Genomic DNA, 17,418 nt, shown 5'->3' with positions numbered 1-17,418 from the left:
AGGACGGCGAAAAGGAATGGAAGACAACAACCGTCTACTACTAGGGATCGAAGAATAATATGCTTAATCCTCTACCTCTCTCGCTCATATATGCATGGCTACTTAGAACTCAAGAGGAAATATTTGATTTTTGAGAGGAGCTGCCGGAATTCGAGTTTGGGCTACTGCAGTACAAGTTCGATGCCCAGTTCAATGGAGTGGAGCGCAAGACAGCGAAGTGCATACACCTCCTTGGCCCTGATCGCAATGTGGCCAAAGACGGGAGTAACAAAGGCAGAAGGTTTTTGGGCTGCCAAATGAGGTATATTAGCATTGTCATTGACCATGCTTGCTTTGTCATTGAGCACATGTACTTCATAATCGAGTAATGTCATGATTAAATGTACAAAAGATGTCAGGGCTTGTAGATATGTGAAGTGGATTGACTGAGAATGGCTTTGTGCATGATATAGTTCATTAAATTATTTTCTTTGTTGCTTTTCTTTTTGGCAATCTTTTGTAGTTTTTCGACAATCCCCCCACCTCCATTGCAAGTTTGCAACATGCAAAGTAAGAGGAATAAGCATAAGAATGGTGTCATAACATGCAAAATAATAATGATGATCAATTTATAGTAAGAAATAGTGATGCAAAATTGACGTATCAATGTGCAAGTGACAATCAACATGTTATTCAAGTTCTTCAAAGTTATGTAAGATCTCCTTATCTTATGATCATCAACATGTCAGTCTACATTGGCCTAAACCAAATCACCATCATCTGACACTTCAAAGCCCCTTTCATTAAAATACTCATATGTTTCAACTTTTACAATTTCACCCTTTGCCTCTTCCTCACTATTGTCATCCACTTGTTCCTCTGTTTTTTCAGTGGCAACATCAGTATCAAATCCTTCACTAAATGACACAAACCTCCTTGTTGTCCTTGATCTCATCCCTAATGGACTTTGAGGTATTTATAATCAGCACACACGTTTTCTTTTCCCTTCCTGTAATTACCTTAGGCAAATCATACACGCCATCCAACAGGGCATCGTCTTTGGTTAATGTTTGCAGGGTATCACCACGGTCTACAAGGAGTAGCATGTTCTTGTGGTCTATTGTTGCAACAATATGCATCACATGTCAGTAATTTCAGGCCATCAGCAGACTTGCCAGGCTGGCACAAATACACATCATGGTTGGACACTGCTCTGTCATATTCCAATTTGTTGAGAAAATCATTGATCCGTAGGATTCACCAAGTGTCTCTCTAAAAATTATCAAACCAGTCTACTGTCTCATTTCGGGTAACACCGGTACCAAGGCAGAATCTTCTCTAACAACATGAGATTTTCTAGCAGAGCAACGACGAACGAGCTTCGCGCAGATGTCCTGTATAAACAACATAGGTAGTGCATGCATGGGGCGGTTTCGCGTGTGAGGGAGGGGGGGGGGGGGGAGGCGACCGAGGCAGCTTCCTTGTAAACGTGGTACGCGCGGGCGGTGTCCAACGGACCTTTAAACCCGCGCTCAAGTAGTACTTCATAATCCATATATGTCATGTTGCTGCCACTTTCACAATAGGAACACTTATGATAAATCTAAACAGTAAACAAACCATCAAATGATCCTGCATTGAAAACATAGCACAACTTCAGTTCATAAATTTAGATAACTCAGAAATGCACTGTCATAATAATTCAGATAATTGTACAAGTGTAAATGGCATAGTATTTCAGAAGTTCAGTTAACCAGCACACTATACGACAGTTCAACAAATTCAACAATTCACTTAAGTGCATTACTCACAGTGTCACAAAAATGCAGTTAACTAACTGCATAAAATTCAGTGCACACAATTTTCAGTTAACTGCAGTACTACATGTGTCACAAAAAATTCAGTAAACAAATTGCACTATTGTACTGAAATTCAGCCAACCAACATTACAAAATTTTCAGTTGCAACACATTACAATTCTAAAAAAAACGTGTCCCAAAGGATTACTGAACAAATTTGAGCACTAATGTTGCTAAATTAGCTGCCTCGTGTCATTGATCAACGATATTTCTCGGCAAAGTTGCCTCCTACAAAACCCCTAAATAACCCTAACGCAATTCATAGTGCAGGGGGTAAATGTTGTCAAGCCATACAAATATCTTTGTCATTACGTGGATTAGAGATGCAAAACAAAGACTTGAATGCACGACCATGTCTTCGATTAACCCTAACCAAAACATGGGTGGGAGAGGGGCGACATAATCAGAAGGGGGGGTGGGGGGGGATGACTCACCGTACAACAGTGCTGATTCGCCTAGCAGGCAATGATGAGGGTCGTCCATCATCACCTCCGATGCCGGTCACCGGAGAGAGAAGAAACAAAGACGAAGCAATAGGCACTGCGAGTGAATACACATCGCAATTGTGGGACATACATGCAAATGTGAAGCCTTTTACAAGTATTTAGCGCAATGGTGGTGGTGGTGTGTGTCTGTGGGGGGGGGGGGCATTGATAGTGGGTTATAACTACGTTGGCATGACTACGTGAGCACCCTATACGGTGTTAGACGCGAAATAATACTGTATTGGTAGGTTCAGGCAGGTTTTAGCATCGAACACGTGTATTCCATAATTTTTTGCACTAAACCGATCATCTCGCGCAAGTTGCACTCTTGTTTTCTCGAGTAAATAGCATAAAACTACTACTTTAGGGGATAGGGTTCCAAAAAACTACCAGTTTTTTAATTTTTCTCAGATAACTACCAAGTCAAGGGTCGGCTGTTTCAAAAAAACCCAAATGACCGTTGTTTAAAAATTAAACCTGTTTATGACAGGTCGGGTCCGTACCTAAACAATCTGTCTGTTTGATCGTGTGTTTGACCGTTAACTAACATGTAGGGCTCACATGTAAGCTTCCTCTTCCTCTTCCCTTTCTTCTTCCTCTCTTCCTGAGCCCTCTAGCTCTTCTCTCCTCTCCTCTCCTCCGGTGATATCTCTCCCGAGCCGGCGACCCTCTCTCCTCCCTAGCAGGCGACCTCCCATCCCTTCCGTAGCCGGCGAAGACCCTCCCCTCCCTTCCCTTCCCCAACCTCCCCATGGCCGTGGTACAAGCTCGCCGAAGCTCCAGGTGTTGGAGGTGGCGACGAGGAGGCATGACAGAGGCCGTGCGAAGCTCGAGGGCCTTCCGGCGGCCGTGCCAGAGTCCGGCCTCGTCCGCGGCAGTGGGAGGCGCGCGCTCCAGCAGCAGCGCATGACATCCGCATCGTCGTCAACGGCGAGCTCGAGGAGGCCGGCAAAGGCGTCAACGGCGGCCGCAGGTGTGGTTCTTGGCCATCTCGGCGACGACGGCCGCTGGATTCTTCTTGTGCGTGGCGGCGGACACATAAACGACGGAAGGGGCAAGGTAGAGCGCCATGGCCAAGAGCAGCGGCCGGCAAGGAGTGGACTCAGCCCGTCGCCCGCCGGAGAAGCACCTCCTTCGCGCCGAGCAAAGCGGTGGCGCCTCCTTCCACCTGGCCCGTGACCTGGCCGCCGGCGAGCTGCCAGCGCCCTCGGGCGCGTCTTCTCCTTACCGGGACCCGATTGCTTTTTGTGAAAAAAATCAGGGACCCGATTGCTTTTTTTAAGAAAACTTAGGGACCTTATTGCTTTTCCATTTTTTACAGAATATGGGCCCCACATGTAAGTTAACGGTCAAACTAAACAGTCAAACAAACGGTTATCTTACGTGCGGGCCCCAGCTGTCATAATCATGATCAATTGATAAGCACTCGGCGATTTGTGTCTTTTGAAACAGCTGACCCCTGACTTGGTAGTTATCTGAGAAAAATTAAAAATTGGTAGTTTTTTAAAACCCTAGCCCGTAAAGTAGTAGTTTTATGCTATTTACTCTGTTTTCTCCAATGTTACTAGTATACCCCAGTTTGTTGTTCTTTGGCATCACGTGTGCATTAAGCTAGTACTCCCTCCATTCACAAATATAAGATGTTATACTTTTTTCTAAATCAGATATGCATATACACTAAACGTTTTAGTATGTTTGTTCACTCATTTTAATCTGTATCTAATATATATTAAGATACTCAAAACATGTTAGGGCCTCTTTGATTCGTAGGATTCTAAAAATGCGAGAATATGAAAAACAAAGGATTGGAATGTCATACTCATCTCAATCCTACATGATTTTAGGTTGTTTGATCGCATCATAGGAAAAACAAATGATTCTTTGGAACAGATTTGAAAGGATGCTAGAAATCCTGCTGGAAATAGTACAAAAAAGTCCTTGAAAAATTCTTATAGGATTCACATTGAATGAAACAGCTAACATAGGAAGAATTCCCAAGGATTTTAATCCTCCAAAATACTATTGACTGGACATAGATAAGTGAAGTATATCGAGCCGTTATAAGGAACCCATTTGGAGCGTATAGCCAAATGGCGAAGGAATTGGGAAGTGACCTATACAATACAGAGGTGCATTGGATGCAATGAGTAGCAGAGCAAGAGACACGTCATTTTCGTTGGGTTGTTCCTTTATAACAACATTTCATTTCCTTTATATAACAACGAATTTACAGGTGGAGTTCACTGGATCACAATCACATGATCCCTTGACAAATCACCATTGCATTATTCAGCGGCCTGCACAACTTTGCAGGCCACCAGCCAGGACAACAAACCACATCAATGCTCCTACTATACGCATACGCTTGCAATGTACTACCTCTATACCAAAATATAAGACGTTTTTGCAGTTCAGTTCAAATTTGAACTGCAAAAACGTCTTATATTTTGGTGCGGAGAGAGTACTTACTCTACTACACTAAACCTACACCAAGAAAGTCGACTGATATTTCTGTACTCTCGTATGTACCATTGATGCATTCGCCCCACACATCAAAGAACCCAAAGAAAAGAATGTAAACCTGCTTGAATTGCAGTGATTCAGGCTTCGGATACCAGCTCCTTGCTGCGGACGGCCACCGGCCTCGGGACCACGGTGCCCGCCACCCCCGGCCACCAGTACTGCTGCAGCCGCTCCACGCCGGGAAGCCTCCACACGATCTCCGGCTGCTTCCGCCGGCGGGGCGCCACCTTGGTGAGGGCGTAGAGCGCCCGGAAGTAGTTGCCGGACTCGTGGTCTCGGAGGATGGCGCCCTCGGACCCGTAGGCCGAGAGGTCGCTCAGCGTCTCCAGCGGGTGCGGCGAGTTGAGGAACGCGCGCAGGGCGCTGGCCACCACGGCCCTCCCCGACCCCGACGGCTCCGCGCGCTCCTCCGGGTTGGCCACCCGGAACAGCGCCGCGCCCTCCGGCAGGAACGGGTGGTGCGGCGACGCCTTGCCGTCCGGCTGCAGGATGTACGTCGTGCCCATCGGCGTGTACAGCACCTTCTGGCTGTTGAGGCAGGGGTGCGTGCGCAGCGCGCCGTTGAGCCGCTTGAGCACGGCGACGGCATGGCCGGGGTACCGGCACGAGAATGCCCTAGGCACGATGTCCCGGTGCATCGCCACGGCGCGGACATGGTCCTCGCCGACGCCGAGCGCCTCCAGCACGCGCTGCCCGCCGCAGAACACCGACGGCGCTCCGAAGGTGACCACGGGGAGCAGCGACTCCGGACCGACCACCCCGCGCGCCACCAGCATCAGACTCACAAGCAGCGCCAGACTGCCGCCGAGCGAGTGCCCCGTGAACCGCAGACGAGCGCCATCCTTGTGCGCCCTCAGGTGCTCCACGATCTCCGGCATGAGCTGCTCGTAGATGCCCTTGGCCGCCTCATAGATGCCGCGGTGCACGAGAACGCCGGTGTCCTCGAATGCGGTGGGCTCGAAGAGGAGGTTGGCTTGCCAGGACGCGACCGAGTCGGAGCCCTGGATGACGAAGCAGCGGGTGCGCATGTCGGCCTCGTCGCAGACGAACCACTGGCACGGCGAGGACAGCGGCGACCGCAGGTCACGCGCGGCCTCTTGCCGCGCCTCGTCCTCGGCGGCCACCACCGCCGTCACCGTGGAAGCGGCAACGTAGGCCGCCATGCCGGAGTTGTACAGCCGGTCTTCTTCCCCGGCCGGTGGCTGCTGATGCCCGCGGAGCGAGAGCAGGCCGCGGGCCCGCGCTTGGACGTAGGACGCGGCCGACGCGGCCACCTCGTAGGCCAGGTGGTTGGAGCGGCGGACCGGCCGCCGCGGCTGTGGCTCCGCAGCCACTTCGTACTGCTGCGCGTCGCCCGGCGGCCGGGTGGAGTCGCCGTCCACCTGAGCGCTCACGGCGCTGGCCTCGGCCTTCTTCTGTACCGACGACGTCACCAGCTCGAGTCCGTAGTGTTTCCTCAGCTCAGCCCTCTGTAATTCCAGCAACAACGAAAATCAAAATTAGGACGAAAAAAAATGTGTAGATTGTTGCATGGTTTCATCGTTGACCGCAACTGGAAGATTATGACAGTATACACAAGTCACACCCAGAAATTGCTACCGGCACGAAACTTTTCAGGCAACCACCTCGAAAATGCCACCCTTGATTCCAGAAAACTACTCCTACGTGTTGATTACGACAGATTTCTGTATTTTGGGTTAACGAAAAAGGCCACTAATTAGACGAGGAAATTGTCAATGAAAAAGGATGAAGCGCAAGTTGGTGACTACTACTACGTGCCTGGACAGATCGGCCACCAAGATAATCGGCGATGGAAATTAAAGACACGGGTGCTGCCTGCGCTTGCTTTTCCTACCTAAATCTGGCAAACATTAATCCCTTAATAAGAAATTAATACTCCAGGCCAGTGGGCACCTCCCAGCCTGTACGCGCGGCGACTCTCTCGTAGCAATTAAAGCCAGCGTTTTTATTAGTTGAGCTAACTCGGCGGCCAGATCGGTGGATCCGGGCCGTCCAAGTCCAGGCGGGCGGCCACGATTCTATCGTTCCCGTAGCGCTCACCTTGATCTCCGGGATGACGTAGGCCATGTTGCAGAGGAAGGCCAGCTGCGCGAACAGCCGGGCATCGCCCGGAGGGGCCCGCGCCAGCAGCTTGACGAAGGACTCGCGGTCCCACTTGTCATCGGCCTCCGGCGCGGTGTGCTCCTCATCGCAGTTCACGCCGCAGCCGCCGTCCTCGTGGTAGTCGTCGTCGTCCTCCTCCTCGAAGAGGTTGTCGTTGTCGGTGAAGAAGCGCTTGGTGGGGTCGTGGAAGCGGGAGCGCAGCTCCAGGAGCCGGTCCAGCCAGTGGTCCTCGGGCGTCCTGACCTGCGGCATTTCCGGGTCCGGGTCCGGGTCGGTCTCGCCGGCGCACACGGTGAGGAGCCGGTAGTCCCCGCCGCCGCCGCCGTCGGGGAGCGGCGGCGGGCGCAGCGGCGCGGCGCCGAACTGGAAGGGGAAGACGCCGATGGAGCGGCTGGTGGTGAGCGACGCGCCCGCGGCCCCGCCGCGGCGGGAGCAGCGGAGGTGCGGCTCGGAGCTCGACCGCCGGATGCCGGCGTGCATGTGGACCGGCTCCCTCTTGGCCCGCCGCCCGGCCGGCGCGTGCGCGGACGACGCCGCCGCCGCCGCCGCCCCGGCAATGCTCGCCACCATGCGCACTTGGATGGAATGGACCGGTCCTCCCGGAGCCGCGCTGCTAGGCAAAGGGATCCAGCGCGCAGGCGGGGGCGGGGATGATGGTGGTTGGCGTTGGTTGGGCTGGCCTCTTGGTGGCGGTGTATTTGATTCGGCCTCGGCGATCGATCCGTGCGCCCAAGGGAGGGGAGCACGGAGGAGTTGGGCGAACGGCGATGGGGCTTTAATACCGGAGACGGGTAGAGGAACAAGGAGAGAGAGAGAGAGACAGGTCGGCCACGCGAGCGAGGTGGGCGAAACCGAGAGAAAAACAAGCCTCTTTGGACGCCACGACAGCGGGAAGACTGATATGAGCAGGTGAAATGACCGTCCTACCCTCGTGTCATTCTGTGATCAATGCGGGCGGGACACCATCAAGAGGCGACAGGTGGTCCGGTTGCGGGAGCAAATTGCATGCACGGATACACCGTGCGCAGCATGTGCGCGGCCGAGAGGGTAGTTCCGGAAAATAGGGGTACAATAGAACAAGAGAGGAGTAAACACAGGAACGGGCTGCAGTGAAGAGTCCCCGTCAGTCACAAGAAGCGGCCGAGGAAAAATCGCGGCCGTCGACGATGGAGCATGGGAATCTCCGTCCCGTCGCGGGCCGCGGCCGAGAGACCAAGAAAGGTGCACCTTGTTTTCCCAAACGGTATCCATCGCGGCATTATTCCTAATTCCTTCGTGTCTGTTTTTTGCTGCGTACGACTTTTGTACCACCTGCATACGGAATGCCTGCGTGCCTGTATGTTTTGGGAAATGTTATCGTGCTCACGTTTTTCTGGAAGGGCATGACAAGACACACGTTTTATGGCTGTTTAGGTTGTTGTGAGGATGGCAATTTTATTTAGTATAAGCATGGTAAATTCTAAGAGAAACTGAGCTAGACGAATTTGTCATGCTTCCTAAAAAAATGCCGTCCTCATGACAACGCAAAATGTCATAAAATATGTTTGTTTGACATGTCCTCCCAGGGCACATTCGCTAGTTCAAAATCCATAGTTTTTAGGCCTGATCGACTCGTGACTGCCGAATCCTGTAGGAACGAGTGTGAATCACGGCTGGGGCACTTCAAATTTGTAGCGGCGCAAATGAGTATATAGCATAAAACTATTTGTTTTTAGGCAAGAGAACTAAAAACGATCCATACAAAAAAGGGTTTCCCCTAAGCCAGGAGCTAGGGTTTAGGAGCCCTCTAGCGACATGAAGGTTGAGAGTTTCTTTCCTTCCAACCAATCTACCCCTCACACCCCGGAATCCCTACGCCAACTCGTGTTGATCCAAAGGCAACCTATCGTTTCTTCCCGACTTTGGTTCGTTAGGGGTTACACGAAAGTTTTAGGGTTCGCAAGTCTGCAGAAGGTACGATGGCGACAGAAGATAGCAGTTCAAGGAGGAAGAGGAAGGATAGTAAGGATGTGGAGGCGCTACTCAATTACCTCGATCTCCATGAAGGTGATGGGGCCGATTTTGTATGGAAAGAGGAGTCAGATCTGTCGGATGTTCAATCAAAGTGGCTAGCAATAGCTAGGGTCCATACAGAGAAAGGCTCTAGTCCGTCGAAGCTATATGAGGATATGAGATGGACTTGGAATCCGACGAAGGAGGTTCGTCGGAGATTGATCAAAGAAAACTTTTTACGGTGCAGTTTGGGTGTCTTGGCGACTGGAACACATCGATGTTCAATGGACTGTGGCTATTTAGAAATCAAGCCCTTATCTTGGTGGAATACAATGGATTCACAAACCCTGAATGGGTTGCCTTGGATACGATAGCAATGTGGGCGAGAGTCTTGAAGTTGCCGGACAACTATTTAAATGATGTGGTGATTGATACGTCTCCAACGTATCTATAATTTTTGATTGCTCCATGCTATATTATCTACTGTTTTGGGCAATATTGGGCTTTATTTTCCACTTTTATATTACTTTTGGGACTAACCTATTAACCGGAAGCCCAACCCAGATTTGCTGTTTTTTGCCTATTTTAGTGTTTCGAAGAAAAGGAATATCAAACGAAGTCGAAACGGAACGAAATCAACTTGAGAAGTTAATTTTGGAAGGAAAGCAACCCAGGGGAGCTTGGAGTGCACGTCAGGGGAGACACGGGCTGCCCACGAGGGTGGGGGGGGGGGGGGGGGCGCCCACCCCCCTAGGGCGCGCCCCTGCCTCGTGGGGCCCCCGTGGCTCCTCCGACGTACTTCCTGCACCCATATATATCGTCGCACCCTAAAACTTCCAAAACGAAGAATAGATCGGGGGTTCCGCCGCCAGAAGCCTCTGTAGCCACCAAAAGCCAATCTAGACCCGTTCCGGCACCCTGCCGGAGGGGGCAATCCTTCTCCGGTGGCCATCTTCATCATCCCGGTGCTCTCCATGACGAGGAGGGAGTAGTTCTCCCTCGGGGCTGAGGGTATGTACCAGTAGCTATGTGTTTGGTCTCTCTCTCTCTCTCTCGTGTTCTTGATTTGGCACGATCTTGATGTATCGCGAGCTTTGCTATTATAGTTAGATCCTATGTTTCTCCTCCCCCCCTTCTCTCTTGTAATGAATTGAGTTTCACCTTTGGAGTTATCTTATCGGATTGAGTCTTTAAAGATTTGAGAACCCTTGATGTATGTCTTGCCGTGCGTATCTGTGGTGACAATGGGATGCCACGTGATTCACTTGATGTATGTTTTGGTGATCAACTTGCGGGTTCCGCTCATGAACCTATGCATAGGGGTTGGCACACGTTTTTGTCGTGATTCTCCGGTAGAAACTTTGGGGCACTATTTGAGGTCCTTTGTGTTGGTTGAATAGATGAATCTGAGATTGTGTGACGAATATCGTATAATCATACCCACGGATACTTGAGGTGACATTGGAGTGTCTAGGTGACATTAGGGTTTTGGTTGATTTGTGTCTTAAGGTGTTATTCTAGTACGAACTCTAGGGCTGTTTGTGACACTTATAGGAATAGCCCAACGGATTGATTGCAAAGAATAACTTTGAAGTGGTTTCTGTTGGGGAACGTAGTAATTTCAAAAAAATTCCTACGCACACGCAAGATCATGGTGATGCATAGCAACGAGAGGGGAGAGTGTTGTCTACGTACCCTCGTAGACCGACAGCGGAAGCGTTATGACAACGCGGTTGATGTAGTCGTACGTCTTCACGGCCCGATCGATCAAGCACCGAAACTACGGCACCTCCGAGTTCTAGCACATGTTCGGCTCGATGACGATCCCCGGACTCCGATCCAGCAAAGTATCGGGGAAGAGTTCCGTCAGCACGACGGTGTGGTGACGATCTTGATGTTCTACTGTCGCAGGGCTTCGCCTAAGCACCGCTACAATATTATCGAGGATTATGATGGAGGGGGGCACCGCACACGGCTAAGAGAACGATCTTCAAGATCAACTTGTGTGTCCAGAGGTGCCCCCTTGCCCCCGTATATAAAGGAGCAAGGGGGAGGGGCGGCCGGCCAGGAGGAGGCGCGCCAGGGAGGAGTCCTACTCCTACCGGGAGTAGGACTCCCTCCTTTTTCCTTGTCCAACTAGGAGAGGGGGAAGGAAGGGAGAGAGGAGAGGAAGGAAAGGGGGGCGCCGCCCCCCTCCTTGTCCAATTCGGACTAGAGGGGGAGGGGGCGCGCGGCCTGCCCTGGCCGCCCCTCCTCTTCTCCACTTTGGGCCCATGAGGCCCATTAACCCCCGGGGGGGTTCCGATAACCCCCCGGTACTCCGGTTTTATCCGAAACTTTTCCGGAACACTTCCGGTGTCCGAATATAGCCGTCCAATATATCAATCTTTATGTCTCGACCATTTCAAGACTCCTCGTCATGTCCGTGATCACATCCGGGACTCCGAACAATCTTCGATACATCAAAATATATAAACTCATAATGAAACTGTCATCATAACGTTAAGCGTGCGGACCCTACGGGTTCGAGAACAATGTAGACATGACCGAGACACGTCTCCAGTCAATAAACAATAGCGGAACCTGGATGCTCATATTGTCTCCTACATATTCTACGAAGATCTTTATCGGACAGACCACATAACAACATACATTGTTTCCTTTGTCATCGATATGTTACTTGCCCGAGATTCGATCGTCGGTATCTCAATACCTAGTTCAATCTCGTTACCGGCAAGTCTCTTTACTCGTTTTGTAATACATCATCTCGCAACTAACTCATTAGTTGCAATGCTTGCAAGGCTTATGTGATGTGCATTACCGAGAGGGCCCAGAGATACCTCTCCGACAATCGGAGTGACAAATCCTAATCTCGAAATACGCCAACCCAACATGTACCTTTGGAGACACCTGTAGAGCTCCTTTATAATCACCCAGTTACGTTGTGACGTTTGGTAGCACACAAAGTGTTCCTCCGGCAAACGGGAGTTGCATAATCTCATAGTCATAGGAACATGTATAAGTCATGAAGAAAGCAATAGCAACATACTAAACGACCGGGTGCTAAGCTAATGGAATGGGTCATGTCAATCACATCATTCTCCTAATGATGTGATCTCGTTAATCAAATGACAACACATGTCTATGGTTAGGAAACATAACCATCTTCGATTAACGAGCTAGTCAAGTAGAGGCATACTAGTGATGTTTAGTTTCTCTATGTATTCACACAAGTATTATGTTTCCGGTTAATACAATTCTAGCATGAATAATAAACATTTATCATGATATAAGGAAATAAAATAATAACTTTATTATTGCCTCTAGGGCATATTTCCTTCAGTCTCCCACTTGCACTAGAGTCAATAATCTAGATTACACAGTAATGATTCTAACACCCATGGAGCTTTGGTGCTGATCATGTTTTGCTCGTGGAAGAGGCTTAGTCAACGGGTCTGCTACATTCAGATCCGTATGTATCTTGCAAATCTCTATGTCTCCCACCTGGACTAGATCCCGGATGGAATTGAAGCGTCTCTTGATGTGCTTGGTTCTCTTGTGAAATCTGGATTCTTTTGCCAAGGCAATTGCACCAATATTGTCACAAAAGATTTTCATTGGACCCGATGCACTAGGTATGACACCTAGATCGGATATGAACTCCTTCATCCAGACTCCTTCGTTTGCTGCTTCCGAAGCAGCTATGTACTCCGCTTCACATGTAGATCCTGCCACAACGCTTTGTTTAGAACTGCACCAACTGACAGCTCCACCATTTAATGTAAACACGTATCCGGTTTGCGATTTAGAATCGTCTGGATCAGTGTCAAAGCTTGCATCAACGTAACCATTTACGATGAGCTCTTTGTCACCTCCATATACGAGAAATATATCCTTAGTCCTTTTCAGGTATTTCAGGATGTTCTTGACCGCTGTCCAGTGATCCACTCCTGGATTACTTTGGTACCTCCCTGCTAGACTTATAGCAAGACACACATCAGGTCTGGTACACAACATTGCATACATGATAGAGCCTATGGCTGAAGCATAGGGAACATCTTTCATTTTCTCTCTATCTTCTGCAGTGGTCGGGCATTGAGTCTTACTCAACTTCACACCTTGTAACACAGGCAAGAATCCATTCTTTGCTTGATCCATTTTGAACTTCTTCAAAACTTTGTCAAGGTATGTGCTTTGTGAAAGTCCAATTAAGCGTCTTGATCTATCTCTATAGATCTTAATGCCCAATATGTAAGCAGCTTCACCGAGGTCTTTCATTGAAAAACTCTTATTCAAGTATCCCTTTATGCTATCCAGAAATTCTATATCATTTCCGATTAGTAATATGTCATCCACATATAATATCAGAAATGCTACAGAGCTCCCACTCACTTTCTTGTAAATACAGGCTTCTCCAAAAGTCTGTACAAACCCAAATGCTTTGATTACACTATCAAAGCGTTTATTCCAACTTCAAGAGGCTTGCACCAGTCCATAAATGGATCGCTGGAGCTTGCACACTTTGTTAGCTCCTTTTGGATCGACAAAACCTTCCGGCTGCATCATATACAACTCTTCTTCCAGAAATCCATTCAGGAATGCAGTTTTGACATCCATCTGCCAAATTTCATAATCATAAAATGCGGCAATTGCTAACATGATTCGGACAGACTTAAGCATCGCTACGGGTGAGAAGGTCTCATCTTAGTCAATCCCTTGAACTTGTCGAAAAACTTTTGCGACAAGTCGAGCTTTGTAGACAGTAACATTACCGTCAGCGTCAGTCTTCTTCTTGAAGATCCATTTATTCTCAATTGCTTATCGATCATTGGGCAAGTCAACCAAAGTCCACACTTTGTTCTCATACATGGATCCCATCTCAGATTTCATGGCTTCAAGCCATTTTGCGGAATCTGGGCTCACCGTCGCTTCTTCATAGTTCGTAGGTTCATCATGATCTAGTAGCATGACTTCCAGAACAGGATTACCGTACCACTCTGGTGCGGATCTTACTCTGGTTGATCTACGAGGTTCAGTAGAAACTTGTTTTGAAGTTTCATGATCATCGTCATTAGCTTCCTCACTAATTGGTGTAGGTGTCACAGAAACCGGTTTCTGTGATCTACTACTTTCCAATAAGGGAGCAGGTACAGTTACCTCATTAAGTTCTACTTTCCTCCCACTCACTTCTTTTGAGAGAAACTCCTTCTCTAGAAAGTTTCTGAATTTAGCAACAAAAGTCTTGCCTTCGGATCTGTGATAGAAGGTGTATCCAATAGTTTCCTTTGGATATCCTATGAAGACACATTTCTCCGATTTGGGTTCGAGCTTATCAGGTTGAAGCTTTTTCACATAAGCATCGCAACCCCAAACTTTAAGAAACGACAACTTTGGTTTCTTGCCAAACCATAGTTCATAAGGCGTTGTCTCAACGGATTTCGATGGTGCCCTATTTAACGTGAATGCGGCCGTCTCTAAAGCATAACCCCAAAACGATAGCGGTAAATCAGTAAGAGACATCATAGATCGCACCATATCTAGTAAAGTACGATTACGACGTTCGGACACACCATTACGCTGTGGTGTTCCGGGTGGCGTGAGTTGCGAAACTATTCCGCATTGTTTCAAATGTACACCAAACTCGTAACTCAAATATTCTCCTCCACGATCAGATCGTAGAAACTCTATTTTCTTGTTACGATGATTTTCAACTTCACTCTGAAATTCTTTGAACTTTTCAAATGTTTCAGACTTATGTTTCATTAAGTAGATATACCCATATCTGCTTAAGTCATCTGTGAAGGTGAGAAAATAACAATATCCGCCATGAGCCTCAACATTCATTGGACCACATACATCTGTATGTATGATTTCCAACAAATCTGTTGCTCTCTCCATAGTACTGGAGAATGGTGTTTTGGTCATCTTGCCCATAAGGCACGGTTCGCAAGTACCAAGTGATTCATGTTGGGGAACGCAGTAATTTCAAAAAATTTCCTACGCACACGCAAGATCATGGTGATGCATAGCAACGAGAGGGGAGAGTATGATCTACGTACCCTTGTAGACCGCAACAAAAGCGTTGACACAACGTAGAGGAAGTAGTCGTACGTCTTCTTCCCGATCCGACCGATCCAAGCACCATTACTCCGGCACCTCCGAGTTCTTAGCACACGTACAGCTCGATGACGCTCCCCGGGCTCCGATCCAGCAAAGCTTCAGGGATGAGTTCCGTCAGCACAACGGCGTGGTGACGATGATGATGTTCCACCGATGCAGGGCTTCTCCTAAGCACTACAACGATATGACCGAGGTGGAATATGGTGGCAGGGGGCACCGCACACGGCTAAGGAACGATCACGAGGATCAACTTGTGTGTCTCTGGGGTGCCCCTGCCTCCGTATATAAAGGACTAGAGGGGGGAGGCTGGCCGGCCAAGGAGGGCGCGCCAGGAGAGTCCTACTCCCTCTGGGAGTAGGATTCCCCCCCCAATCCTAGTTGGAATAGGATTTGCGGAGGGGGGGAAAGAGAGAGAGGGGGCGGCCCCCTCTCCTTGTCCTATTCGGACCAAGGGAGGGGAGGGGCGCGCGGCCCACTATGGGCTGCCTCTTCTCTTTTCCACTAAGGCCCAATAAGGCCCATCTAGCTCCTCGGGGGGTTCCGGTATCCTCCCGCTACTCCGGTAAAATCCCGATTTCACCCGAAACACTTCCGATATCCAAACATAGGCTTCCAATATATCAATCTTTATGTCTCGACCATTTCGAGACTCCTCGTCATGTCCGTGATCACATCCGGGACTCCGAACAAACTTCGGTACATCAAAATGCATAAACTCATAATAACTGTCATCGTAACTTTAAGCGTGCGGACCCTACGGTTCGAGAACAATGTAGACATGACCGAGACATGTCTCCGGTCAATAACCAATAGCGGGACCTGGATGCCCATATTGGCTCCTGCATATTCTACGAAGATCTTTATCGGTCAGACCGCATAACAACATACGTTGTTCCCTTTGTCATCGGTATGTTACTTGCCCGAGATTCGATCGTCGGTATTCCAATACCTAGTTCAATCTCGTTACCGGCAAGTCTCTTTACTCGTTCTGTAATACATCATCTCGCAACTAACTCATTAGTTGCAATGCTTGCAAGGCTTAAGTGATGTGCATTACCGAGAGGGCCCAGAGATACCTCTCCGACAATTGGAGTGACAAAACCTAATCTCGAAATACGCCAACCCAACATGTACCTTTGGAGACACCTATAGTACTCCTTTATAATCACCCAGTTACGTTGTGACGTTTGGTAGCACCCAAAGTGTTCCTCCGGTAAACGGGAGTTGCATAATCTCATAGTTATAGGAACATATATAAGTCATGAAGAAAGCAATAGCAACATACTAAACGATCGGGTGCTAAGCTAATGGAATGGGTCATGTCAATCAGATCATTCACTTAATGATGTGATCCCGTTAATCAAATAACAACTCATTGTTCATGGTTAGGAAACATAACCATCTTTGATTAACGAGCTAGTCAAGTAGAGGCATACTAGTGACACTTTGTTTGTCTATGTATTCACACATGTATTATGTTTCCGGTTAATACAATTCTAGCATGAATAATAAACATTTATCATGATATAAGGAAATAAATAATAACTTTATTATTGCCTCTAGGGCATATTTCCTTCAGTCTCCCACTTGCACTAGAGTCAATAATCTAGATTACACATTAATGATTCTAACACCCATGGAGCCTTGGTGCTGATCATGTTTTGCTCGTGGAAGAGGCTTAGTCAACGGGTCTGCAACATTCAGATCCGTATGTATCTTGCAAATCTCTATGTCTCCCACCTGGACTAGATCCCGGATAGAATTGAAGCGTCTCTTGATGTGCTTGGTTCTCTTGTGAAATCTGGATTCCTTTGCCAAGGCAATTGCACCAGTATTGTCACAAAAGATTTTCATTGGACCCGATGCACTAGGTATGACACCTAGATCGGATATGAACTCCTTCATCCAGACTCCTTCATTTGCTGCTTCCGAAGCAGCTATGTACTCCGCTTCACATGTAGATCCCGCTACAACGCTTTGTTTAGAACTGCACCAACTGACAGCTCCACCATTTAATGTAAACACGTATCCGGTTTGCGATTTAGAATCGTCCGGATCAGTGTCAAAGCTTGCATCAACGTAACCTTTTACGATGAGCCCTTTGTCACCTCCATATATGAGAAACATATCCTTAGTCCTTTTCAGGTATTTCAGGATGTTCTTGACCGCTGTCCAGTGATCCATTCCTGTATTACTTTGGTACCTCCCTGCTAGACTTATAGCAAGGCACACATCAGGTCTGGTACACAGCATTGCATACATGATAGAGCCTATGGCTGAAGCATAGGGAACATCTTTCATATTCTCTCTATCTTCTGCAGTGGTCGGGCATTGAG

At 48.4% G+C, this 17,418-nt stretch overlaps 1 protein-coding gene across 1 annotated transcript; it reads right to left on the bottom strand.

The window, feature by feature from the left end:
* Positions 1–4,493: 4,493 nt before the first annotated feature.
* Positions 4,494–7,825, bottom strand: LOC125544124 (alpha/beta-Hydrolases superfamily protein). Its single transcript, XM_048707702.2, has 2 exons — positions 6,908–7,825; positions 4,494–6,315 (listed from the first exon to the last, which is right to left on the bottom strand). The coding sequence occupies exons 1-2, from the start codon at positions 7,538–7,540 to the stop codon at positions 4,924–4,926; spliced, it is 2,025 nt and encodes a 674-aa protein (XP_048563659.2). The 5' UTR covers positions 7,541–7,825; the 3' UTR covers positions 4,494–4,923.
* Between the last annotated feature and the right edge of the window lie 9,593 nt (positions 7,826–17,418).

Source organism: Triticum urartu, chromosome 3A (assembly GCF_056163025.1).
Source record: "Triticum urartu cultivar PI428250 chromosome 3A, HENAU_Tu73, whole genome shotgun sequence".
Taxonomy (NCBI): domain Eukaryota; kingdom Viridiplantae; phylum Streptophyta; class Magnoliopsida; order Poales; family Poaceae; genus Triticum; species Triticum urartu.
The sequence above is the reverse complement of the archived record's forward strand: the minus strand, read 5'-3'. Positions and strand labels throughout refer to the sequence as shown.